This window comes from Hemitrygon akajei, chromosome 3 (genome assembly GCF_048418815.1).
Source record: "Hemitrygon akajei chromosome 3, sHemAka1.3, whole genome shotgun sequence".
NCBI lineage: Eukaryota > Metazoa > Chordata > Chondrichthyes > Myliobatiformes > Dasyatidae > Hemitrygon > Hemitrygon akajei.
In genome coordinates, this window is record NC_133126.1 from 45,911,329 (window position 1) to 45,938,249 (window position 26,921).

A 26,921-nucleotide genomic window follows, 5' to 3' on the forward strand; every position below is an offset into this window, starting at 1 on the left:
CTTGATCTTAAGGGTTTAAAAATATGATGTACCTTTGGGTTTATGAGCCTTCACTGAGAATGCCTGCAGAATGGTGTCTGCTTGTTGTGCACAATAAAGACTGCCGTATCATCAGCATGAGTGTTTGTCCAGTGACTTCAATCACAGTCACAACACCATAGACAAAATGACAAGGCAGGAATATGATGGAATAATCTCCACCTGCTTGCCGTTCCAGTAACAGTCAACAAGTTGAACTCAAAACTCAATTGCATCTATCACCCTAAACATTCACTCCCTTAAACCACAGGGTGTACCTTTTACAACATGTACGCAGTTCCATGTTGGATATTTTGACAACATCTTACATGCTGCCAATCTCAAGCACTGAGAAGGACAAAATCAGTAAGTTCCGATGATTTAATGTATTTATTAAATACAAAGGCTCTGAAAAAATTCTACTCAAGTACTTTTTTGCCCTATGGTAGAATGTTCAGAGTAACCACAAGTGCTATATCTAAAATCTAGATGTTCCTAATTTGTCATGATGTATTTACCCCATCAAAAGATAGACTTCTGTCCAAAGCTTTACAAACAGATCAGTATTAGAACTAGTTTATGATGGAAAAAGTAGAACACCTGCAACTAAATGTCAGTAAATCACAGTCCTGACATAACCGCACATGTTTATTCTGACACCCTAATGACCTTCAGAGAAGAGACCAGCCTGCAGGTTTGTAGCATCAAATTTGTGGTAGTGTCAATTTTTCCCAGATTCACGATGAGGTAAATTGAGATGATCTTCTATGCATAATTTTTGAAATGTAAGATGTCTTAAATGATTGACTGAGCAATTATCCTTGCATGTAATGCAAGGGATCAATAAACCTCAGTAATATAGGTGAACTGTCATCATCTGAAACAAATCTAGTTCTACCTTTCTTTTTGCATTTTTTTCTTTATTTACATTTATTAATATGTTAATGAATTCAGGAAAGATTATTGAAGGATATGTGAGAAGAATCCTAATTCATCATTTGCTAGAGCTATCTTATTTGTCTCTAAGCTGTATGTGCATATTTTCATCTGAGGTATTTATGAAATTGTAGCATTTCTGAGGTGCATCTCATTATGCCTCTCCTGAACGACTTTAATGTGGTAGATGGTACCTTTATTTCAAAACACTTTTCTGAATTCCTTTTTCAACAAATGTCTTGAAGTGGTGTTCCACTTTTGTGATCAGTGAGTAAGTGTTTTACAATCACAAAGCTTCTGTCAGTTTTTCTGACAAAGACCTCTTACGTGAGACACGTGGCAAAAAGAGAGGCAATTAAACTCTCCAGTCTGACACAAAATGCGCTTAAAAGGGTCGATGCCAGTAAGATTTGATGCCTTTTCTTTTTTTTGAGTGCAGTGGGAAGCCTTGCACTGCCTCTTTACATGGGAAGTACAAAGGGACAAGGATCTTGCAGCTATTAAACTTGCAAATGTGACATATATAAACTCTCTCAATAGAACACTGGCTATTGAACAGCATTTTTATAACCTAGTTGGTGTTATAAATAGTGCACCTGAGATCAGTAAAGAAGTTTGTGCAATTTGACGACTTAAACTCAAATGGAAGAAATTACTACTTGGTTAAATCGTGAAATTTGACCAATAACCTGCTTCCACAGAGAAATAGTGTAAATGAAGAATGGGACTTTCTAATTAGCTCACAATTACACAAGATTTTGATTATAACTTAATCACATCTATACATACTATGTTACAACTTGATTAGGGAATGGAGGTATCTCGTTTTCTTAAGACAGTTACCTTGGTGGGTTGGGGAGTGTGGGTGGGGCGGTGGGAAGGAGAATCATAGATTGTTGATAAAAAAAAATCATAGATCGCTCACAGCCATCTTTTTAGCCTGTAATTTTGTAATAAGATAAATGACAGGGGTCTGAAATTGGAAGTGGTTGCTTTCATACTTTTGATAGGTTGCCAGTCAATTGTGGTCATTCTTTGTGTGGCATTTTAGTTGAATAGTTTTTTGGAATAAAAATTGCCACTGTGGCCTTTGTGAATCAACTCATGATTGGTTCATTTTACAACAGAATAATTACAGCATCAGAGCTCACATTACAAACATTTTTGATATTCCTGCAGATGATGAATGGTATTGAATTTATTTCGGATAATCCAAGCAATCAATCAAGGTAAATTAGGTAAAGGCATTCATCCTGTAGTCAGATTGATAGAATGTTTTTTATAATTTTTGTAGATTATTAAAAATTTTTTTTGATGAGTCAAGAATCGATCGTTTTAGGTCAAGTAAAATGCTGGTAAGGTTGTCTATGCAAAATGCTGATGGTGCTTAGCATGCTTTTACAATATAAAAAATAACAACATAAATGGCCTGAAAATGTATACATAGAAGGATGTGTCAGGATGGATCTTTTGAAAGGATAGTTTATTTACAAATCATAGCAGATAAGTGTAGATGTTAGAGCTTTGTTTAATTAATGCTTAATTTAGTTATAGTTTTAGGATAACTTCACAACATATTATAGTGTTCAAATGAATAACTTAAATGTATTCATCAATGTATTATGAGGGGGAAGCTGCACTGATGACACCTCAGTTTATTTAATAACGTGGTAACTCTTTTGAGGTGCCTCACAGGAATGTCATTAACAAAGACTGATGTTGAACCATATTCAGACAACAAACCAAATGCTTGATCAAAGACATAGATCTATATGGCATTCTAATGGTGGTAGAGAGGCAGGGAGGGGTGTGAAATTCAGGAGTTTTGGGCTTGAGTAGCTAAGATTATTGGTGCAGATGGTGGATTGTTATGGAAGACTGGTAAAGGAAGTAAAATTGTAGCTGATATTCCCGAAAATCATAGGACTGGAGTAGGTAGTGAGGTGACAGACAATGAATTGATATGAAACCTAGGGTTTAGCTCAACTGAGTCATTGTTTTCAGCAAGTTAACATCTTCAAAGTGTGTTGCATTGTTTTTGATTTTTTTTCCCTTGCAATGCTGTTGCAGTTTTAATTATTTGTATTATCTGAAGTGATTTTCATTCAGTTGCCTTAAACTCTTGTATTTCCTTATAGTTCAACTCTCATTTTTAGCTAAGAAGAGAGTGAGGGGCCTTTATTTATTTATCTTACTCTTTGAGTTTCCCTTCTTTTCAGTCCCGATTTCACCTAAATTGAAAGACCAAAGGGGAGATAGCCTTTTGATTTGATTTCTCCCCCTCTGCTGCATATGAGCCAGATAGTTTGGGGAGTGATTTCAGTGCTTTACAAATCAGCAGACTAGAAAACAATTTAATACCTCTGCTTCAAGTTAAATCAGAAGCAAAAATGTTTTGAGTAGTTGGAAGCATAGTCTCAGCTGAATATAATGCACAGCAGAGCTCGGGCAGGGGGATTTACTTTGTACAGAATGTTAAGAGGTATTTGATAGACTTGCAACATTAAGACAAAGGGATGATTTATTTCCATTAGTTGCCCAGAAATAATAATTAAGTGAAGTGGAACGGAGAGATCGATATACATAGAGAAGCTGAAAAATGTCAATAATTGAACAATGATAAAATGGAGAAGCTCCCTGGGTGTCAAAGGGAGAGATTGAGAAAGTGACAGTTAAATTTATTATGTTCCTCTGTACCCTTTTTCCCTGTTGAATCCAACATTAAACCTATGTTAAGGAAGGCCATTAACCAAACCTCATCTAATCAATTCGTTTTGTGTGAATTTGGTTAATAAAGAACAAAACATACTTTTATGTGCTATAGTGTTCATATAAATTTTGTTGTAACTTCTAAATTGAATATTATATCGTGATTAAGAACAAGACAGTTTCCTTCCATCCATAGTCCGAAGTGGCATATCTTCTGTTTATTCACCATTATCTCTCGGATAATCAGGATAATCTTGAGTGAATGGTAAATGAATATGCCATAAAGTTGTTGGATTGTTCAGTGCACTAACAGGCTTAACTAGTGTTCCTTTGTGGGACCATAAGAGGACTTACAGGAAAAGGTCCATAAGCCTTTTATCTCTGTCTAGTTAGAAAAACTATCCTGGGTTTCCCAAAATAATTCTGGTAATGGTACACACTTACTCCCCCCACCACCACAACCCCCTGCCCCCCGCTACTCATAGGGATAGTGAAATCCTTAACATATATTTCTCATTGTATGAATGAATATTTCTCATCTGTCTTATATTGTTTTTACCTGTGATCTTAAATCTGCTTAGCTTATTTATACATCTGCCTGAAATGGGAAATAAGCTCTTACAAAATCATTTCTATCTAGCCCTCCCATAATTATATGGAATTTGATGAAATCTCCCCCTGAAGTCTTCTGTTATAAAGCAGAGTCAATCTTTCCTCTTGTAGTTTTCTCCAACCCTGGTAACATCCTTGTAAATACTCTGCCATTGACATCACATGCTTCCTTTAGTGTGGTTAGGGGAACTGCATGAAGTATTCCAACTGTTGTAAAACTAGTTTTTTGTACACTGTAGGTGTATTAAAAATTTGTTCCATTAAATCTGCTTTCTGACTCCTGCTTTATGCATTTGCATGTTTAACGGAGTTCTTTGGAGAGTAATTGGGTTTTGCGTTGGTCATTTGCTTTCTCCTGTAGGATACTGAGCTTGCTGTTGTCAGCAGGGTTCCAAGCTCACAAGTGGGACTTGTCTGCTGGGTTTAATATTCAACCCCTATACTATTGGAGAAGGAGCAAATTCTTTCCATAAAAAATATGTGCATTTTAATTGATATGATAGTTAAATTCTGGAAATTAAAGATGCACATATTGTTACCTAAAAGCAACAGAACGATAGGATCATAAAGATGTATAGCATAGAAACAGTTCCTTCAGCTCAACTTATCCATGCCAAGCTGTTTTATGCTCATTTGCCCATCCTTTTTTTCCTAAAACCTGTCCAAATGCTGTAATTATATCTGCCTCTACCACTTCTTCTAGCTACTCATTCTATCACATTCACCTTAAACCCATGACCCTACTTTTAGACACATCCATCATAGGAAAAAGACTCTTGACTTTATCTATACCCCCATTATTTTATAAACCTCAAGTGTCACCCTCTTTTCCTTTATGTTCCACTGAGAATAAACCCAGCCTATCCACTGTATCCTTATAGTTAAAACCGTCTTTTCCAGGCAACATCCCGGTGTATCACTTCTGCTCTCTCTCCACTGCTACCATCTCTGTTGGTCTGTGGCAAACAGAACTGTAAAAATTGTTTTCTATTTGCTAACATATGGTGATTTTATTTAGCAAGTGTTTTTTCCTCCTCTTTTTCTACTGCTTTTTCTCTTGACTGGCATAACGTTATTAATAAAACTTCCTTGACTGTGGCAGTGATGACTTCAGAAGTAGGATTAGGTGAGAGAGCCGAATCTAACCTCCTCGGTTGGAATCTAAGATCTGTTCTTTTCTCTGTTACATTCCTACTGAGAATGTTTATATCGGTATGCAAAAAAAATAGAACATAACAGTGGTATCATGGCTCCACTGACCTGGTTTCAATGCTGACCTCCAGTGCTCTCTGTGTGGAATTTATACCTTCTTTCTGTGGCCAAATGGGGGCTCCCAAATGCTCCAGCTGTTCCTTCATCCCAGAAGCATACAGATTGGTAGGGTACTTGACCACTTCTGCTATCCTTAAGCATAGGTGAGACGTGGGCGTATCACAGGTTCTTAATCTGCATGCGTGAAAAAATGGGTTTTGAGGAAAGAGTACGGAATGATTACTCTGAGAATTAGCATCTACTCAGCAGGCTGAATATCCTCCTTCAATGATGTAATGAAAATGAGAGTCATTACCCCTGTCATTGTCTCCTTATTCAATCCTTTTACTTTGTCTCTCACCCCAGGAGCTCTTATTTGCACTTCAGACAAACTAGGTGGTTTCTGTAGAGAAGAAAATGGTGGGGCCCAATCCTGTCCTTGTCCTATGTCTACACATGTGGTCACTGTGGCAATGGCCAAGAGCTGAAGGCTTGGCTACTTTCTTCTACTCAGGGCAGAAGTTTACCTCTAATGTCTCCATCTGCCTTGAAATTACATGACTGAGTCCTTCATGATCTTGAGATTTATTTCTAAGATATTAAAGAAGGTCACTAACATACACAGAACCTAAGAAGTAGGTATGAATATTATAGAATCTGCAATTTAAAAAAATATATTGACAGAAGATAGGTACAATTTTATACCTAAAAGTTTCCTGTGAATATGTCCTCATATGCAGTTGAGAACTGTACTTGTAAAATTGTTGGGGCAGGAATTATCAATGTGTAAATTAATAACCTATATCCACCACAAAAGCCAATCTGTAAACCCAATATTTCTGCAAATTAAATAGAGCTAAATTTTCCATGCCATCACTAAACTCTCAGTGTTATGTATCATTTCATAATTATTTATCAGCTTTGCAAAAATTAAACAGTAGCTTGCCCTGTAAGTTGCACAATGTATGTGCTAATGAATGAGCTAGAAGACCAATCTAATTTGTGGAAGTCATCCGCATCTATCAGTTCCAATTAAATCCACAGTAAAATTGTCTCTGAACTGAGACCTATATAATGTGATTTACAGTGGAGTGCAATAATGTTGGATTTCATCAGTGGGATTCACAGCAGTATTAATTTAAGGTTAATTAAATCTGGTACTTTTTATAAAAAGTCCCAGTTTGAATGTCTGAGAGTAACTATGTAACAAGTTAATTGTCTGATTGTATAATATACAATAATTTAATCTTTATGAGCACGTACTGGACAAAATGAGCGTGTTATCAGAATGGTCAGTAGTTGTTAGCAAGGTGCATGTGGGAGGCATTATAATTATGGTTTCAATATGTTGCTCTTTAGTATGCAAAATTGAATTTCTTATCACTTTCCAGCAGTCAATGTTGAGTTGTTTGTAGTGACTACATCAGAAATGCACGAGAATCTAGAGAAATGAGAAACATTAAGTGCTGGGAGACATAAGTTTGCTTTTTTGGTTAAGAATGTACTACAGTGCATAAAGATGCAGCTGCAAATAAAATGAAGTGTGGATATAAAATAGATTTAACTGGATAAATTAGAATGGCAAGGATGGATTTTATTTCTGTCTATTCAGCTTGAACAACTGTGGGCCTGTGTGAAACGCTGTGAAATACCACAGTGGCCCCATTCTGTTTTTATGAGTAGGGCTAGCCTTGAATCTGCCATTTCCAAGCCTTTTAGTGATTCACAACAGATGTTTCCTTTATTTTTAAGCTTTGCTTAGTTTCTAGTATGGGCTTTTACACTGGTTTCGAGCTTTCCATTCGATCAAACTCAGAAGCTAAGTGCAGGTAGTGTTGAAAGCATGGAATGCACTCTACACTCGGTGCTATTGATGCCCTTCATCTACTCTTTGTTTATGCAGCAAATGTAGCTTTTTAGTAATTTATTGCAGGTTTGTTTCCTGAATAGGAAGCAGGCAGTATATGGAGGAGATCATTTCCATTCCATGCAAAAATTGTGAAAACCACACATTGCCTCAGAATTTCCTTTCTTCATTAAATTATTGTCAATACTGAAGCTTTCTTAAAATATCACCAATGCTTGTTCTTACAGAAAAAGGTTATTTCAATCCAGACTGACTCCATTCATGTCTTTTCACTTTGGTTGTGAGTTCATAATTAGAGAGGCCCTCTGATGGTCAGTGTCGCCAATGGATGTTGTGTCCTAGCCGTCTACGTTATTGACACACAAACCAGTATGCAAACCAGCCCAGTTTATAATGAACTAAAAGGGTAAATTAAAGTATAGGAGTTGCTGGACTGAAGAGATCAATAGAGGCAAAGTTGGAAACAAGTTAATGATGAAAGAGACAGGTTGCTAGAGGCAGAGGTGGTTAGAATATCTATTGGGATTTATATTTTTATTTGGATTGGTTAAGAAACCCATTGAAATTATTTGCCTTACATTAACAGCCCAGAGTAAAGCAAATCCTGGTGAGTTTTCATAATAAAAATGGGCAAGACTTCTTAGGTTTATTTATTTTGTCCATTTTTCTGACTGTTGCTAACTGCCAGGTCAGGCACATTGCCCTATCAGCTCTGCATCATTTCTGAGAGGTTTTACATCCAACACTGCTAAATACCCCATGCACCCTGTTGTTTAGTACTCCCTGGGCCAGCATTAGTTGTACTGGGTGAGTTGCTGATAGTAACATAGAAAACCTCTGACATCCCTCCACATTATCCACAACACCTCCAACCTTTGTGTAATCAGCAAACTTACTAACCCATTCCACCACTTCCTCATCCAGGTCATTCATAAAAATCATGAAGAGTAGGGGGTCCCAGAACAAATCCCTGAGGCACACCCCTGGTCACCGACCTCCATGCAGCGTATGACCCATCTACAACCACTCTTTGCCTTCTGTGGGCAAGCCAGTTCTGGATCCACAAAGCAATGTCCCCTTGGATCCCATGCCTCCTTACTTTCTCAATGAGTCTTGCATGGGGTACCTTATCAAATACCTTGCTGAAATCCATATACACTACATCTACTGCTCTTCCTTCATCAATATGTTTAGTCGCATCTTCAAAAAATTCAATCAGGCTCGTAAGGCACGACCTGCCCTTGACAACACCATGCTGAATATTCCTAATCATATTATACCCCTCCAAATGTTCATAAATCCTGCCTCTCAGGATCTTCTCCATCAACATACCAACCAATGAGTTAAGACTCACTGATCTATAATTTCCTGGGCTATCTCTACTCCCTTTCTTGAATAAGGGAACAACATCTGTAACCCTCCAGTCCTCCAGAACCTCTCCTGTCCCCATTGATGATGCAAAGATCATCACCAGAGGCTCAGCAATCTCCTCCCTCGCCTCCCACAGTAGCCTGCGGTACATCTCATCCGGTCCCAGCAACTTATCCAACTTGATGCTTTCCAAAGGCTCCAGCACAACCTCTTTCTTAATATCTACATGCTCAAGCTTTTCAGTCTGCTGCAAGTCATCACAACAATCACCAAGATCCTTTCCCATAGTGAATACTGAAGTATTCATTAAGTACCTCTGCTATTTCCTCCGGTTCTGTACCCACTTTCCCACTGTCACACTTGATAGGTCCTATTCTTTCATGTCTTATCCTCTTGCTCTTCACATACGTACTTGTAGAATGCCTTGGGGTTTTCCTTAATCTTTCCTGCCAAGGCCTTCTCATGGCCCCTTCTGGCTCTCCTAATTTCATTCTTAAGCTCCTTCCTGCTAGCCTTATAACTTTCTAGATCTCTATCATTACCTAGTTTTTTGAACCTTTCGTAAGCTTTTCTTCTTGACTAGATTTATTACAACCTTTGTACACCATGGTTCCTGTACCCTACCATAACTTCCCTGTCTCTTTGGAACGTACCTATGCACTCCACACATATATCCCCTGAACACTTGCCACATTTCTTCTGTACTTTTCCCTGAGAACATCTGTTCCCAATTTAAGCTTCCAATTTCCTGCCTGATAGCCTCATAAATCCCCTTACTCCAATTAAACATTTTTCTAACTTGTCTGTCCCTATCTCTCTCCAATACTATTGTAAAGGAGATAGAATTATGATCACTATCTCCAAAATGCTCTCCCACTGAGAGATCTGACACCTGACCAGGTTCATTTCCCAATACCAGATCAAATATAGTCTCTCTCCTATGATATGCATAGTCTGTTTTCTTTTTGTATCTGTGATGCCAGAATGGAAGAAATATCTTTTGTAATAGATGGAAAATGTTCACTGCACTGGAAAAAAGTTACATGATGGCTCAAGACCATGTCTATCATTGTGTCTTGGCCATTCCTCTGTTTCAGTGAACACAGTACTGACAGAGGCTATCTTCATATTAAGTTGACGACCCACTCAAGTATTTCCTGGTGCATGTGTATGCGGTTTTTCAATTACATGCTGTCAACTGCCTCTTCCGTTTAATTGAGTTAAAGTCAGCCTCAGTTGCTTCTTGGATCTTGTCTTTGAAACCTGAACAGCAGCAATAATAAGAATGAGCCTGATTTCTGTGTAGATGCTGTCTGTAATTGCTGTGGTGTTGGACTGAAGTACAGTGGATATGGATGGAAGTGTTTTTGTTTGAATAATTGCATCTCCTTCTCTGTTCTGCACTTGTCCTTAGGAACCACTTTCTTCCATGAGTGGTCACGTTGGGTTAGTTCATCTACCTCACTTGCATGGTAATTGTGAAGCGAGGCTGTGTAGCCTCTTGATTGAGTCGTATGAATGGTGAACTAGCGAAAGGTGTTTACCTCTGCAGGAATATTTCTGTAGTTTCTTTTCAAAGATCTGTGAAGGGAACAAATAAGGTACATTTACTAACTAAGCCCATTTATCCAACTACCTAACCTTTTTTTCTTTTGATATTAAGTGTAAAGCACATGTTGCGCATGAGGGAGTTTAAATTACCTCCCAATTTATTTGGCACTTAATCCCATTAACATGGGTCATACTTGACTAGTTAGCTGCATACTTGTACATTATCTGGATTTCAAATTCTCTAATTCTGATTTTACAGGGTAAAATTTGTTCAAATCATTGAAATACCTGCATTTCCTGGGTCATCTGCAAAAAATAAGCAAACCAAACTTATTGCTGAAAGGTGATATTGAAAACTGATTGTTTGTTGTTTCCTTTCAGGTGAAGGTGATGGTACGGATTTGTCCTTCCCAAGGGACAAACAATACATCAGAATCAATGTCCTTTCTGAAAGTAGACTCTCGCAAAAAACAAATAACCCTTTATGACCCCTCAGTGAGTGGGCATTTAAGTTCCACCCACAGGAGAACAGTGGTTGCTGCTCCAAAAATGTTTGCATTTGATGCAGTTTTCACCCAAGATGCCTCGCAGGTGAGCAGAAGGAAGATAAAGTAAATAGCTAAATTCATCCTTATTGATCAGCTTGAATTAGTCTTGTATTCATTCCAGTGTGACATAATTTATTCTTTTGCATTAATAATCCTAGGCTGAGGTCTGTTCAGGAACAGTGGCAGAAGTCATTCAGTCTGTTGTGAATGGTGCAGATGGCTGCATATTCTGTTTTGGTCATGTCAAGCTTGGTGAGCTTCCAATTTATTTTTGCTGTTAATTACAGTGTTGGACTAGTAATTACATGCTGTCAACCTCTGTAACAATAAACCTGATAGTATATGACTGAAGTAGAATTTTCTTTTCAATGGACTTTGCTGATTTACTAAAATCAGTTTCTAAATTATTTCTTGAAATGTCAGTAGGAGAAAAAGTAATAAGGTTTAAAGTAATAAGGTTTAAAGTATAACAGTTAATATTAGATCTTTGATTTTGGCCATGACTATTTTAATAAATATATTAATGAAGCTATTCTGAGTCATAAAAATGACTTCCCTGTATTGTTCATCATTCACATATCCCAGACCCTTCTATTGCTACTTCCTTTCTACCCACCCCGGGAATGCTTCTTGTACTTCCAAGGCACTTCCAGTACTCAACCTTTGAACCTTTAGTTTTCAGTGATTGATAATATTGTTGCAGCTGTCAATTTGTTCAGCCGCTCCATCACCTCTACATTTGGTGCTCACATCCACTGTAAAACCATTGTTCTCGTTCCCAGTTCAGGTATCTTTCAGTTCAGAGAAAATGTAACAGATTCACAGAAACATTAGACTTGGAAGGAGGCGTTTCAGCCTAGGGAGTCCATACTAGCTATCTGATTGAGTAATTTATCCATCTTCTCCTCACAGTCCTGCAAATTCTTTCACTTTGTACTTAGTCAGCCCTGCTTTTGAATGTTATAATTGAATTGCCTCCATTATCACACTAGTTGACTCCAGATGCTAATTCTTTGTGTTGTAAGTAGTATTTTCTTCGTGTATCTTTTGATTCTTTAACTAATCACCCTTATCCACATGTCCTCTGGTTTCTGATCCCTTGAATGACTGGTCTGTTGACATTATGTATTGCAATGTACCTAATATATATTTGTACACTGGCAAGAGGAGTGTGCACTCTGCACATCGAGGTTTCACCCTGAGGTATAATTTGCCAGTCTGGGTCTCTATTCCTGTGGGAGGCCTATGCATCTCCTGCTGCCTCCACAGTAACCTCAACCATAGCAGCTGGCTGCCGCATCTTCCAGTTAGAAGATGTTGGGGTCTATTGGTGCTCAGAGCACACCACTGAGATGTCAATGTGACATGATCCTCAAGAAAATGAGGCAAATTTATCATGTTTCTGTCCATCTAATTCACTAAAGAAATTAAACAATTGAACATTCTAATTTACTTTTCACTTCCAGGAAAGACATATACTATGATTGGAAAGGATAATTCAATGCAAAATCTTGGTGTTATTCCCTGTGCGATATCCTGGCTTTTTAAATTAATAAATGAACGCAAGGAGAAAACTGGAACTCGATTCTCGGTCAGGGTTTCTGCTGTGGAGATCTGGGGCAAGGATGAAAACCTTAGGGACTTGTTATCTGAAGTGGCCACCGGCAGCCTCCAGGATGGCCAGTCTCCTGGTGTCTACCTCCGAGAGGACCCAGTCTGTGGGACTCAGGTATTTTTATTATACTACATTAATTTTGCTGTTTTGAAGTATATTGGTATTGTGACATTTCTGTTGTGCATCAAAGAATATTTGAAATGTTCCAGCTATGTTTAAAATGTCACTGCCACAGTCTTGGCTTTACATTTTTTCATCTTTGCTCCCTTGGTATACATAATTTATTGCGAATTGCCCCAGAGACCTAATCTGTTGAGCAGAAATGCAACCCTCTTCCAATTAGTAGTATTTTTCTCTTCATATCCAGCTTCAGAATCAAAACGAGCTGAGAGCCCCCACGGCAGAGAAAGCTGCCTACTTCCTTGATGCTGCAATTGCCTCCAGAAGGACCAGTAGGCCAGACTGTGATGAGGAGGAGAGAAGGAACTCCCATATGCTCTTTACACTTCACATTTACCAATATCGAATGGATAAGAGTGGCAAAGGGGGAAGTATGTTCACTTTTAAGGTCAAAGCAGTATATTCTTATCATTAAAATAGTTTGCATTCATTACATCTGTTAGTAAATTCAGAGTGGCTAATTGGTTCTATGCACCTTGCTCCTCCCTTTAGTGTCTGGAGGGCGCAGTCGTTTGCACCTGGTAGATTTGGGAAGCTGTGAAAAGGTTCTCAGCAAGAGTCGAGATGGTGGCGGTGGTCTTTGTCTGTCACTTTCAGCTCTGGGCAATGTCATTTTGGCATTGGTAAATGGGGCTAAACATGTTCCATACAAGTAAGTAAAATTAATGAGTAATTAAGAATTAACTCTGGGTAAATAATTTTGCTGCAGAGATAAAAGCATTTTGCCGAGAAATTCATTGAGTGTGTTTATTTGAAACTTTTGAATGTTCCTTTCTGTCTTAAATCCAGTTCCATTGCAGATAAACTGAAATTGGATTCATGGTTGCTATTACACAGCCATTCCTCAATTTATGATAGGCATGACTTCCTGGAAATTGGTTCATGAAATCAGGAGTAGTTTGGCAAAGCACACTCTCTGTATGTTCCCATGGGCAGAGAATGGTCCACTATTCTTTATAATAAAAAATACCTTTTGTAACTTGAAGGCATATATACTGTATTTAAAAGAGTCAGTGTTATTACAGCATAGAGTTGTATGAGTATTTGCCAGTCAAGAAGTATTTGTATTTAATAATAATCTAACTGAATCTGTGTCTAATGATATTGTCCAATCTAAGTTTTTAGATATTTTGGAAAAAGAACAGGCTCCTAAAGCCAAAAAATCATGCTACATTTTTAGATAAGATAGCTATTTCTTATTTTTAAATGAGGTTTATAAACTGCAATTCTCTCTTTTACAACTTAATCAGTTTTCTGCATGAATAGTTAGAAAGTACTGATCATGGTTGTTTCAGGCTTACAGCCATGTTTCTGGGTGGTCTGCTGGAGTAAACCGTCTGCCCTCTTCACGTGGTTAGGTGGGTTGGTCTAGGGACTTCAGGTGGAAGAGATCCTGTGCTTTGTCCTACTTTGATATTCCTTGGAATTGCTGTGGCTGGCCAGGTGTGATTTAAAGGTGATTTGCTATAATCTGGAGTGAGATAAGTGGCCCCACAGTCTGGGGTTAGGAGCCCCGCTCTAAAAACACAGCCTCTCATTGAGTATTCCAAACATGACGAGGCCAGAGGGAGTGATCAGGGTCTGGCACAACTCCGCTCTTAATTTCCGTTTGGCATGGCAGCCAGATTAAACTATCCAGAATTTACTAACAAACTGTAAGATGGCATGAATTTAAACTTTTAATTTGAACAAAGGACCACAGGAATAAAGGACCACATGGGCTCAATTGTTGGCTCTCAGAAGGGGACACATTGCACTGGATCTTATTGGAAAAATAACAGCACTTTAATAACACATGCTATTATTAATGCAGAGATCAAGCAGCATATTGAGGGGATTAAGAAATCCAACATGAATTATGAATCAACAGATCAACTTACTTTGATGAATTTACACCTTTTCACTGCTTGCTTCCCAGATATATCCTTGGTTTTCCTGTTATTTTTAATAACTGCTGAATCTGCACATTAATTGATCATTAAACCCACTGCATAAAGTTAAAACTTGTGATTTTAAGGCTCCTTTAAATGTGATAATTGCCAATTGCTGTGCCAGTCAAACTGTCTAGCCCAGAAAGAACAATTTAAACTGTTCAGTTTCATCCTACCTGGAACTATATTCTTCTTAGAAAATCAAAATATTTCTAATTTTAGCCTATTGCTTTGATTTTCCTTTTCCTTCCCCTTAGTGCAATTTCCCTCTTTTTATTTTTCTTTCAGTACCTGATCTGATTCTAATTCACCCTTCTCTTCCATTATCTTCTATCATATAATCATTAAATTTCATTGGTTTAAAAGATATTCTGTTAGTCAAGCTATCCCCTGAAATTGCTGATAATCCATCGCCCTGATCAAGCTGTGGTCAGCTGACATTTCCAGCAAGTTTTCCTATTGATAATTTGATCAAATTTGGTGCTTGCTTATGAATGAAAACTGCATCTCTGTCATTTTAATTTAATGTAAGCATTATTGAAGAGTTGTGAAGGAAAGATAGTTTTTCAAATTTGGATGCAAATTATTTGACACATAACCCAATTGTTCTAAGTTATTGCCACTGGCCACAAATATAGAAGCAAAGCCAATGAGTGGACAGTTTCTTTACATTTGTGCCAATAATAAAAATCACTGTGGAAAAGGCTTTCTAGTTATGCTAAACATGTGATTTTGTAATCATCTGCTGTAACATTTGCTGTATTTGTTTGAAATGACATAAAATGTTCCCCATGCACAGAGAATAAAAAGATTTAAGTTAATGGAGAGATTTTTTGACTGAAGGGCAGAATTATTCTGTTTTTCTTTACCTGAAATGAAATTCCAAATTAAGACCTTTTTAATCCCCATTACATGTGGAATATGAAGAATGAACTAATATTGAAAATGCTTAATCAAACACTTTCCTTGTACCTAAATGTATTTGTTCTGTTGCACAATAGAGATAGCAAGCTTACTATGCTGTTGAGAGAATCGCTGGGGAATATAAACTGTAGAACAACTATGATCACCCATATTTCTGACTCTCCTGTCAACTATGCAGAAACCCTAACAAGCATTCAGCTTGCAGCACGAATTCATCGAATGAGAAAGAAAAAGTCCAAGGTCAGTCCTTATTAAGTTTTAAATGATACTAATTTCTAATATGGACTCGCAAAGTATTTTTGATTGTTTTATTGTGAATAACATTAAATCTTAATACAGTAAGTATTTATCTCAATTTCTTTTCTGTTAAGTTTGTGGTTCTATTTCCACTCTAAAAGTAAACTCTTTTGTTTTTGAACCAGTATGCCTCAAGTTCTTCTGGTGGGGAGAGTTCTTGTGAAGAAGGTCGGATTCGAAGACCACCTCACTTAAGGCCCTTTCATGCAAGAACCACAGCTCTTGATCCTGATCTTCCAGCATTAGGAATATCTAGTGAACCCGACTACTCTTCGAGCAGTGAACAATCCTGTGATACAGTTATTTACGTTGGTCCCAACGGTGCTGCACTGTCTGATCGCGAACTGACAGATAACGAAGGTCCGCCAGAGTTTGTACCCATAATCCCTTCCCTCAGCAAGAAGTGTGAGCCGAAGAAGGGTAAGGAAGCTGCCGTTGTTGGTAAAAGGAGTGAAAGGGATTATTTCAAATGCAACACCTTTGCAGAATTGCAAGAGAGGTTAGAGTGCATTGATGGAAGCGAGGAGCCCATCAAATTTTCTTGTGAGCAAGGACTTTTCATTTGCAGTAGTAGTGTAGGCCCCTCAAGGGTAGAGAATGCGCAATGTATCTCAGTACAGGAAGTGACACAATCTGTCGTGGTATCAGAAAAGGGACCTTCTTCACAAATGTATGGGAAACATTCTTCGGTCGAAGCAGGGTCTTGTAAAAAAGGGCAGAATTTGGAGCCCCCCATTGCTGCAAAGCAGCAAAATGGATCACCTATGCGGAGCCCATCTCACTTGCCTCACTCCATAACAACTGAACATTTAAAACTGCAGACTCAAGGTGAAGGAAGCAAACTGGAAGCAAGTGGTGATAATGAGGCAGAAGGAATCAAGGAGACAATCACGGCTTCCACCAATATGCACAGACCCAACTGCCCTGCGACGCAAGAGCAGCCGCAGGCTACACCTGGACCTGTCGTGAGGGAGAAATCGTTTTTCAACAGGAGACCTTTGCCAAGCCCTGCACCACCACCTCCACAACTGAAAGACAGGCAAAGCGTTAGTTCGGAATTCAGCAGCAGTGGTGGAATTAGAACTCCTCCAGTAGGAATGAGCCATCAGGGCACAAGTAAACCTGAATCAGCCATAATTAGAAGGGAAGTGGGCAACTACAGAAGTGGATATAAGCAGTCTGGTGCCTCAGATGCAACCAGCGTACGATCAGCATTGCGGAGTGGGTGCATTGACCGAGATATGTTGACCACCACCGTGACATTGCAGCAGCCAGTGGAACTGAACGGAGAAGATGAGCTGGTATTTACTGTTGTAGAGGAGCTGTCATTTGAAGGTATTTTGGAAAGTGGTCGGCCGGCTAGCATTATTAGCTTTAATAGTGATTGTTCACTTCAGGCACTGGCTTCGGGCTCACGGCCTGTCAGTATTATTAGTAGCATTAATGATGATTTTGAAGCTTATACCTCACCAGCAGCCAATGCTGGATCAAATATAGACACTGCCGGGCTACTTACAGATGATTCTTTTTGCAACAGCAGCAGACGCTCATCGATTAGCTCCTGGCTCAGTGAAGTCAGTATCTGTGCTATAGAAAGTGACGGAGCACAGCCATCCGATACTTTTGTTGTGCAGTCTTGCTACAGTTACGGTGAGAAGTTTAACTTGGATTCACCTGACGTGCTGCAAGACATGACTACTCCACTGACACTGGCTCAACAAAGCATCTTGAGTGACGTTGCATTCCGTCCTTCTGAACTGGCTAGCGAAATTACGAGCTCAGGCAGACTTCTTTCACACCCCAGCCAAGGTTCTAATGCCTTAAGTTTATCCAAAGTGATGACTGGTACTAATAATTCATCGGTAACTAGGGCAAGCACCCCAGTCCACCATACTGACCCAGCGATTTCTGAAGATAATCCTGTTTGCTCCTCTAGTCTTCCCAGGAAAATAAAGTCTACCTCAGCTGTGAGCCAGAGCAGTAGCACGGTGCATTGTGGAGAAAGGCAATGGCAAGAAAGTGAGCTCGAGGATCCCTGGTTGCTTCGCACCAACAGCCAATCAGCACCAAAAGCTGAGGATCACGCGCTCTCCGCGAAGTCCCCCCCCAAACCCGGTACTAACAGCCAAATTAAACAGCAAACGAAAATGGCCCAGAATACCGGGACCATTCCTCGGCTGAGCAAATTTCACACAACAGTTTCCTGTACACAACGAGTTGTGTACGGGTGTGAAATGGCAAGTAAATCGACCGTGGTTAATGGTGCCGCGGGTGTGAGTGGCAGAAAAAACGAAGTGCCAGCAAAAGTGGTGCAGGTTAAAAAAGGAAGTGCGATGGTTGCAACAATGCCAATAATGCACACCAGTGCCAGTGCTGGAGCTGTACCCAAAGACCAGCGAGACACAAGCAGCTTAAAATCAACGGCTAGTAGGAAAACATCAGCAGCCAAGACGAGCATGCTGCCAAGGCTCAATGGGACTCCGCCAGCACCCCCTGTCCGTAAGTCTAGTCTTGAGCAAAAAAACAGAGTGGTGCCACAAACTAGTGCCCAAAAATGCACCAGTCCAGAGGCAGTCATGGTATCACCTCCCAGATCAGAAGATGAAATAGATCGAGCACTAAATGTGGCTCCTTGTGCTGTTGAGGGTAACTGCAACAAAGCAGCAAACGTAAAATCTGATCAGTTCTCCATTAAAAGTATCTCAGCTTCAAAATCCAGAATGCCTAAACTTGAGGCAGTGCATCGCTACGGAAGTCAGATGTCACTCGAGAGGTGTGATAGTCTGTCGTCAGTGGGATCCAAGAACGGTGTGACCAAAGAAAATGGTCACCCTGCCAACAGCAACAACAGCAGAACAGGACGCTCGGTACCCAGGCTTGGCGTGTCACCCTCAGCTCCAGTAATGTCTACCCCATCTATTCCGGCGGTCCCAGTACCAGTTAAGTCCAATCAAACCAAATGTCCTTCCAATAACAAGGCACTGGTGGCAGGAAATAAGTGTCGAAGCCTCTCTTCGAGCGGTGCCAAGGGGTTAAGCACATCTGTTAAGTCGTTAACGCAGTCAGTGGGCCGTAGTTCCAGTGTCCCATCGAATGGAAAAACAGTACCTCGATCAGCACAGGTAGCCAGTTGCAAACCTGGCAAAGGGACGATTATGGGCACAAAGCAAGCAGTCAGGGCAGCCAACAGCCGCGTGTCTGAATTAGCTTGTGCAGCCTCATCCAGTAAAGTGGGCCATTTGAGAGGATCTGCTGATTCTGACAGTGGGAATGACAGTGGAGTCAACTTGAGTGATGAAATAATGCAGATGCCAGTCTTGCCTTCTCCGTACAGTAAAATAACTGCACCAAGACGGCCTCAGCGTTACAGCAGCGGGCACGGTAGTGACAACAGCAGCGTCCTTAGCGGAGAGCTGCCTCCGGCCATGGGAAGGACGGCCCTCTTTTATCACAGCGGTGGCAGCAGTGGCTATGAGAGCATGATCCGTGACAGTGAGGCGACAGGGAGCGCATCATCCGCGCACGATTCCATGAGTGAAAGTGGGATGTCCACAGCTGGTCGCAACCGAAGTTGCAAGTCCCCCAAGAAGCGGACAGCAGGTAAACGTTACGCATGACATTATTGTACTGTTTGACTCGCGTTTCTAAGAATGGGAAGTTTTAATGAACAACTGGGCAAATAATGATTTTTATGTAGATAATAATGAAAGTTGAAGTTGTATTGTGCAAATGTGTTTTCGGTTCAAGTATTTTTTATGTTTTAAGTGCTCTATCTAGGGGTTTGTAGTCGTGGTTCACTTCATTAATTATTGTGCCACAGAGTTGTGGAGCTACCCTCCAAGAGAGACGATTGTATGATGGCAGTATTACCATTCTCTAGAAACTGGGCTGTCTGAGAACTTTTTGCCTGTTATTTCCTAAATTGTCTCCACCAATCCCTTCACTTTTTTTTCCTTGAAAGACAGCAATTTTTTTCTGGGTTCCAATATTCAGTTCGCCAGTGCCTCTTGTTCGTTGTTTGTACCCAAGTCAGCTGGTTGTTGAATGGAAACACAGTTCCCATTTAAATCTATGATTTTCAAGATAATTAAATTTTCAGGTTCTAAAGCTGTGGTCTGTAAAATGAAAGGACCTGAACGTGATACGTCATGCAGCCGGATTAGAAAATGATATGTGTTTGTTGCTGGGTAACACTGTGTTTCAGTTATGTCCTCTTGAAACTGAGGTGGCATTGAACTTGGGTATACAGTATGAATGCATGTGGACAGAACTTATAAAATGAGAAATCTATATCGTGTGATGGATTACCTGTTACTTGCGAAAGATGTCTTTGCACTTTCACCATTTAAATGTTATTAAGAGCCTCAGGGCAGATTTAAAAATTAAAAGGTCAATTTTGCAGAAAGAATTGGTTGCAGAAGAAATGACGTTTAGTTGGCAGCAGTGGGACTCCCTTTAGTTTATTTGGGTCAGGAGGGTAGATATTACTGAAGGTGGTCTGAGATATGGCCTACAACGTGTAAATTGTCCAATCCTAGAGGTCATCTCCATGGGAAAAGATGGAAGTATCATATTACCCTAATTTCGTCAATGAAAGGGCTTCCCGCTGTTTAGATATGTAGTATTTCTCTTCATAATACACAAACAATGCTCATTCTTGCCTATCAGTCTCTTACTTGTGGTAGATTAAGGCAATCAATTAGAACCCAGTTGGCATTGTTTAAATCTACACACTGACTATGTTATCAATATGTTGAATGCAACCTAAACTGCTAATGATAATTATGCAAAGTGGACTTGAGCAGGAGCAAAGAGCACTGGTTATGTTTCACCAAGAGAGTTATTATTCTCATCAATAGTTGTCAAATACCAAGATGCTTTCTTTGGAACAGTCACCTCAGTATCAACATCCATTGAAAAGCTGGCTGCACCACAACCTTGTCAGAGAAGAATCTGTGACCTGAAAAGACTTGTGAAAAAAAATTGTTCAAAGGTTGAAAGAACATTGCTAAGGTGCTATGCCACTGAAGAAATGGAAGAGTCACAAAGTTCTTTCTAGCAGGCAAACCGTCTACTTTGGAGTTACAGATAACCTGGTGAGTTTTAAATTTGTTTTGTGTGCAAAATATCATTGTCTGAACTAAGCTGTGGCAGAACCTAAAAAAAATAATCTGGACCTTTAAAAAAAAATTTCACCAAAAGTTTTCCAACTCTGCCTGAATTTGAATTGTCTGCTTTCCATCCTGTAGGTGATTAACAATTTGTCTTTTGTTCCTTTTGTCTCCTTAGGTGCATTTTTTCAGCTGTACACAACTCAGTGCAAAAGGATTTGATTCTTTCTGACAGCCTGGAGAAGAACCAGAGAGCAAGGAGTCCACTGCTGGGGAGAAGTCATTGGGACTCAATGACAGCATGCCATTCAAATGTTTCTCAATGAAAATGAACTTCAGGCGAGGCTAGCGGGAGCTGATTGATTTTCCTGTGCCAAGCTTTAAATCTATGCTATTATCTGCTGGCAAGCTTTGATGGAATAATTCACTAGATTTATATTACAACTGTGATTACATTTCAAAAGTCCTTCATTGACTACACAGTGTTTCAAAAAGTTCTGAAAGGAAGACGAAAGTCGCAATATAAGTGCAAGTCTTCTCTTTAATTTAACTTGGACAGTCTGTCATTTGCCTTAACGACAAGGATGGTTATTAGATATTTGTGCATTACTGGCATGATTTCCCTGTCACTTAATTGAATAATAGAGGGTCAAATTACAGTTTGCAATTTGCAGCTTTTGCTAATGGAGTCCAGAGCTGAGGCCACCAGAATGTAGACCGAATCTCCACTCTATTTGCAAACGATAGCTATAGGAAATGGCAGTAGCCAATCCCTAGATTATTGCATTGGATCTGATAACCTCTGGCTCCATGTAGCTATAGCCTGACTCTCAGTGGTGCGAAGGGACCTTCCTCCTATCTGATCACATGCAGAGATTCTCTGGAGTCACCTCAAGCATTTAGAAGTCCCACGTTCAAAAGCTAAGGGAGAAATATGAATAAGAAGCAATTCATTGCCCAACCCTTCAGGACAGTGCAGAGGTGGAATGTTTTTGCTTATAATAGACATATTGATATTGGGACAATTTGATTCCTGTATGTGCTAGATAGGTTAAAGCAACGGTGATATTATCGAACAAATGTTGTTGCAAAACACTATTGAAACAGTATTGGTCCACACCATTTAGAGGGGATTAAGTACATCAAATAATTCTTCATTGAACGTGTTAGTGATTGCAATCAGTCTTGAGCAATAACCCCAGTTGGAGGTGATTTATCATACAGGGAATTACAGACTAATGAGGCGTGACTATTTGAGTAAGTACGTGTAACTGCCCATGCTACATGAATGTTGGCAGCAGTAATTTTGGAAAATTAACTTCGTGGAAATGGTAAATTGGTTAGTAATGTTTGGTTAATTTAAATGATTACCTGCTTAACACAGGATTGTACCAGATGAATTTGAGGGAAAGTAGGTTGTTTTCACACCTGTATTGTTGGGTGTTATCTGATAATCACTGGTCTACATAGCTATAGTTTATCTGGAAAATATTGCATTGTTTGGTGAAATAGAGATAATAAAATAGTTGAATTCCCACAATGATGCTGTAAGACCAGCAGCACTCCTCCATGTTGCTCTGAGGAGTAACCACTCGCTAGTTGAAAAAACCTGAAAACCTTGCCAAGGGACAACGACTCATTGAGTAGTAGCACATTTGCAATGAACCAATCATCCAAAAAATTTGCTGGCAGACTTTACTTGTAAAATACAAAAAAAAAGCCAGTTACGTGCTAGTTATTTCAGATAATATGTAATTGTCAACATTGTTTAGTTGTTGAAATATTTCTGCACAAAACTGCGAAATACTGGTAGAAATTGCACTTACAATATACATATTTGCAATGTATCCATATCATCTGTTAGCTGTACAATCTATGTGGGGCTGAGGAGGGGGATAAAAAGTATCAGCCATGACTGAATGGCAGAGCAGACTCGATGGGCTAAATGGCCTTATTCTGCTCCTATGTCTTATGGTCTTATCTGAAGACAGCAATGTAGATAACTACAATTAAATGTATTCTACTTTTGTACTAAGTAATAACTTATTCATTTGTACTATTTTTCTAATTATCCAGTAAAGTAGTTCTATTCTCATTTATGGCTCTATTGTGTTTTTTTTAATATCTCTATTCTCTTCATGATCTTTCACCTAGTGCTTGTTAACAGCACTTGAGCCAATGTGGAATTATACCAGTTTCTCGATCGTTTCATTCATTTTGGCATCATGTCCATGAGAGTGCCGATAAAATCATGATTATCAAATACAAGGTATCCTCTCTGGTACCGGTAGCAGGAAGATAGCAATCTACATGTATGATGTACAGTTATGTGTGCTTTCTGAATAATACACTGTTGTATTATTTGCAATGAATTTGTATAACACAGAGCATGATTCAAAAGATGACGGTCAATCATTTATATGAATGTTATCTGCTCATTCTTCATCGTGTCTGAGCTGCTTCCTTTCAATATTTTACACAACTAGAAATACATTTCATTCAGTGACTGGTGCTGAGGTTTAGATTAAATTAAGGCTTAATTTAAGGCTTAGTTGAGTGTGACTAAAACATTCAGGTAAAATATAATGATTGCCTCACTGAAGGTAATTGATTCTATTCCCCAATAATTAGGTTAATTACTGCCTTTCCTCCACCATCCCTAAAATTCCAATTCTCTGGTTATAATTATGAATTTGCTTTGCATCTGCTAAACAAAGCTAGTATGCTTTCTTAAACATTAGGTAGGTGTTACAATTATATCTGAGCATATTGCCTTTTACCCCTGTCCAAGCAAAATGATGCCACTATCTAATCTTCCACTGAATGTAATCTTGGGCCGTTTCTGAAAATGAACAGGAAATGGATGGGAAATGATTTCTTCTTTAACCTTTGCAAAAATTCTCACACCCATCTTCACCATTTCCAAGCCAGACCAATACAAACGTAAAAGTTGAAGTACAATAAATACTGCATCTTTTACATTTGGATTGGTCTGGCTAGGTCTAGTTATTTGCTTCCTTCCTCTTAATATCAGTGACAACTCTGTCACTTCATCTTATCATTATCAACAGAACCTTTGCTTCCAGATTTATTTATTTCCGATTCTCTCTGTTACATGCTCTGCTTCCACACTCCTCCCCCACCCTTCCTTTATAAATCTTCTTAAAATTCAGATTTAGTAAGCCTTTATTTCATCTAAATTCTGCCTTTGGCTCTGTTTATCTTAAGCCTGTATTTAAAGTCCTCTGCATTGTTTTTTCTCTATGTAGTGAAACTGTAATTTGTCCTTTGACTTTTTCTCTTTCCCTTATGTCTCTAGTCTTTCTTTCTCTTGGAAAAACTTTAGCTCAAAGCAGCTCCAGACAATCCTTTTTCACAGAGATAAGACCCATCTGTATATCCTGTGCTCTCTTTGTGGGGAATTGGCTCATTAAGCTACCAGTCTAAGTTATCATCTCCCCTACTTGCTGTATAAGCTATTGTAACCACATTCCCATTTTGCTCGGACTCTTGCTGTGCTCAGTGAATTAAATGTTATAGGTACAAGTGCCACCAGCAGATAGTTCTCATTATTTGAAAATAATTTGATTTCTGAGAATTCCTGGAAATTGAAACATTGTAAATTGAAGTGCGTGCCAGATGTCCATCCAAATATAAATGAATGCTAAAATAAAAGACAAAATATTCAAAAACATGCACACTGTTATTTATGGGAGATAAATTTGAAAACAAAAATGACAAAAGGGAATGAGAATTTTGAGGCATCATTCTTATTTATCAAGATAATTGACAGGGTTGTTAAAGGTTAAATTGTACAGGAGAATTGTACACAATTAAAAGGAGAATTCCAGAAATTTGGACAAAAGGAATTTGTCCATTGTTGCTACGGAAGAGGAGAGGAAGTACAACATGGATAGGTTTCAGGCAGTGTCACCGGGCAAGAGAAGGCCTCAGAGCTAAAATGGACTGAGACGACATTGAATTGAATGTGTTGGGAGAGAGTGAAGCAGTGCATCCGATGTGAATGGAAATAATGGGGAATTTGGGCTGAGCGTTGACCAGGGTCTGGAACAAATCGTTTGTACTGAGGTAACACGAGGAAAGCAGCAGAAGGAAGATGGAAGAAGTTGAGGTAGAAAGTTTTGTGAGAAATAACATAGAACTGGATGATGATGGCATATGTGGGGAGCTAAGAGAAGTTTGGGGGTGTGGTGGGGGGGGTTAATATTTAAATATTATTTAATAGTGTGAGGTAAAATCAAAAATGCTGTTGATGCTGGAAATCTGAAATCTATACAGAGAAAGCTGGAAACACTCAGCCGGTTAGGCAGCATCTGTGGCAAGAAAAACAGTTCATTTTTCAGGGTGAAGACTCTTCTTTAAAACTGGGGGGAGAGAGAAAATAAGTTAGTTTTAAATTGCAGAAAGAGTAGAGAAAGAAGGAATATGATAAAGAGGATATCTGAACAGGTGAGGCCAATTTGCCATGGGGATAAGCTGTAGATGAAGTAATTTGGTTGATCTGTTAATGAGGGCAGTTGCAGAGAAAGAAAGAAATATTACAACAGGAAAATTAACAAAAGAATGCAAAATCTGCAATTACAGATTGATAGGAAAAACTTCATAAGATCATAACTTATAGGAGCCGAATTTGGCCACTGATCTGCTCTGCTATATCATGGCTGATCCATTTTTCTCTCAACCCCAATCTCCTACCTTCTCCCTGTGTCCCTTCACGTCCTGACTAATCAAGAATCTACCAATCTCTGCCTGAAATATATCCAAAGATTTGGCCTCCACAGTTGGCCTCTAGGCTTCCTCATCTTTGTTCTAAAAGGATGCCGCTCTATTCAGTAAGACAAGGGAGATGATGATGGATTTTAGGAAGACCAAACCTACATTGCTTCCTGATACTATTGATGGTGAAGACGTGGATATGGTGAGGGCCTCAAGAACCTGGGGTTGCTCCTGGATGACTGCCTTTAGTGGAGCACCAACACAGGGGCTGTGTACTGGAAAGGCCAGAATCGCTTCTACTTCCTGAGGAGACTGAGGTCCTTTGGAGTATGCAGGCCTCTCCTTCACACGTTCTACCAGTCTGTTGTCACCAGTACAATTTTCTATGCGGTAGTGTGCTGGGGCAAAAACATCAACAGGGGTGATGCCAACAGGCTCAATAAGCTGATTAGAAGGTCTGGCTCTGTTACAGGAGTCAAACTGGACACACTGGAGGCTGTGGTAGAACAAAAGACCCTATGGAAAATCCTGGCAATTCTGGACAATGTTTCTCACCTTCTGCATGCCAAGTTGGCTGAACAGAGAAGCACTTTAGTAATAGACTGAGACAACTGCGCTGCTCCAAAGAGCGCCATATGAGGCCATTCTTACCCTTGGCTTTTCGGCTCTATCATGAGTCAACCTATAGCTGGGGAAGTGATGACCACCTCTTGTTAGACTGTTTGAGGTAACTTATTTTTTATTCTTTCTTACTTCTCTCCTAATATTTGTATATATGTCACTTGTAATTTTGTGACACTGCAATTTCCTTTGGGATCATCCATCCATCCCTCCCTTTCGTTCTATACTCCGTTCTCCATAGGAAACATCCTCTCCACATCCGCTCTATCAAGGCCTTTCAGCATTCAATAGGTTTCATTCCTCTGAATTTCAGTGAGTAGAGGTCCAGAGCCTTAAAACACTTCTCATATGACAAGCCTTTCAATACTGGAATCATTTCTGTGAACTTTCTTTGAACCCTCTCCCATGTCAGCGCATGCTTTCTTAGATAAGTGGACCAAAGCTGCTCACAATACTCCAGGTGAGGCCTCACCTGTGCCTCATAGGCCTCAACATTATCTCCTTGCTTTTATGTTCTAGTCCTCCCTAAATTAATGCTAACATCGCATTTTCCTTCCTCACCACCGACTCAACCTGCAAATTAACCTTTAGGGAATCCTGTACGAGGATTCCCAAGTCCCTTTGAACCTCTGATTAACTCAG

The 26,921-nt window shown here is 39.3% G+C and overlaps 1 protein-coding gene across 1 annotated transcript in view; it reads left to right on the top strand.

Moving 5' to 3' along the window:
* The window catches only part of kif26ab (kinesin family member 26Ab), a 190,454-nt gene that overhangs the window by 146,025 nt on the left and 17,508 nt on the right, over positions 1 to 26,921 (top strand). The window contains exons 6-12 of the mRNA XM_073039773.1: positions 10,697 to 10,906; positions 11,022 to 11,115; positions 12,330 to 12,592; positions 12,846 to 13,029; positions 13,151 to 13,310; positions 15,591 to 15,753; positions 15,936 to 19,410. Of these exons, the coding sequence (XP_072895874.1) occupies positions 10,697 to 10,906; positions 11,022 to 11,115; positions 12,330 to 12,592; positions 12,846 to 13,029; positions 13,151 to 13,310; positions 15,591 to 15,753; positions 15,936 to 19,410 (4,549 nt within the window). The remainder of the gene's footprint in view (positions 1 to 10,696; positions 10,907 to 11,021; positions 11,116 to 12,329; positions 12,593 to 12,845; positions 13,030 to 13,150; positions 13,311 to 15,590; positions 15,754 to 15,935; positions 19,411 to 26,921) is intronic.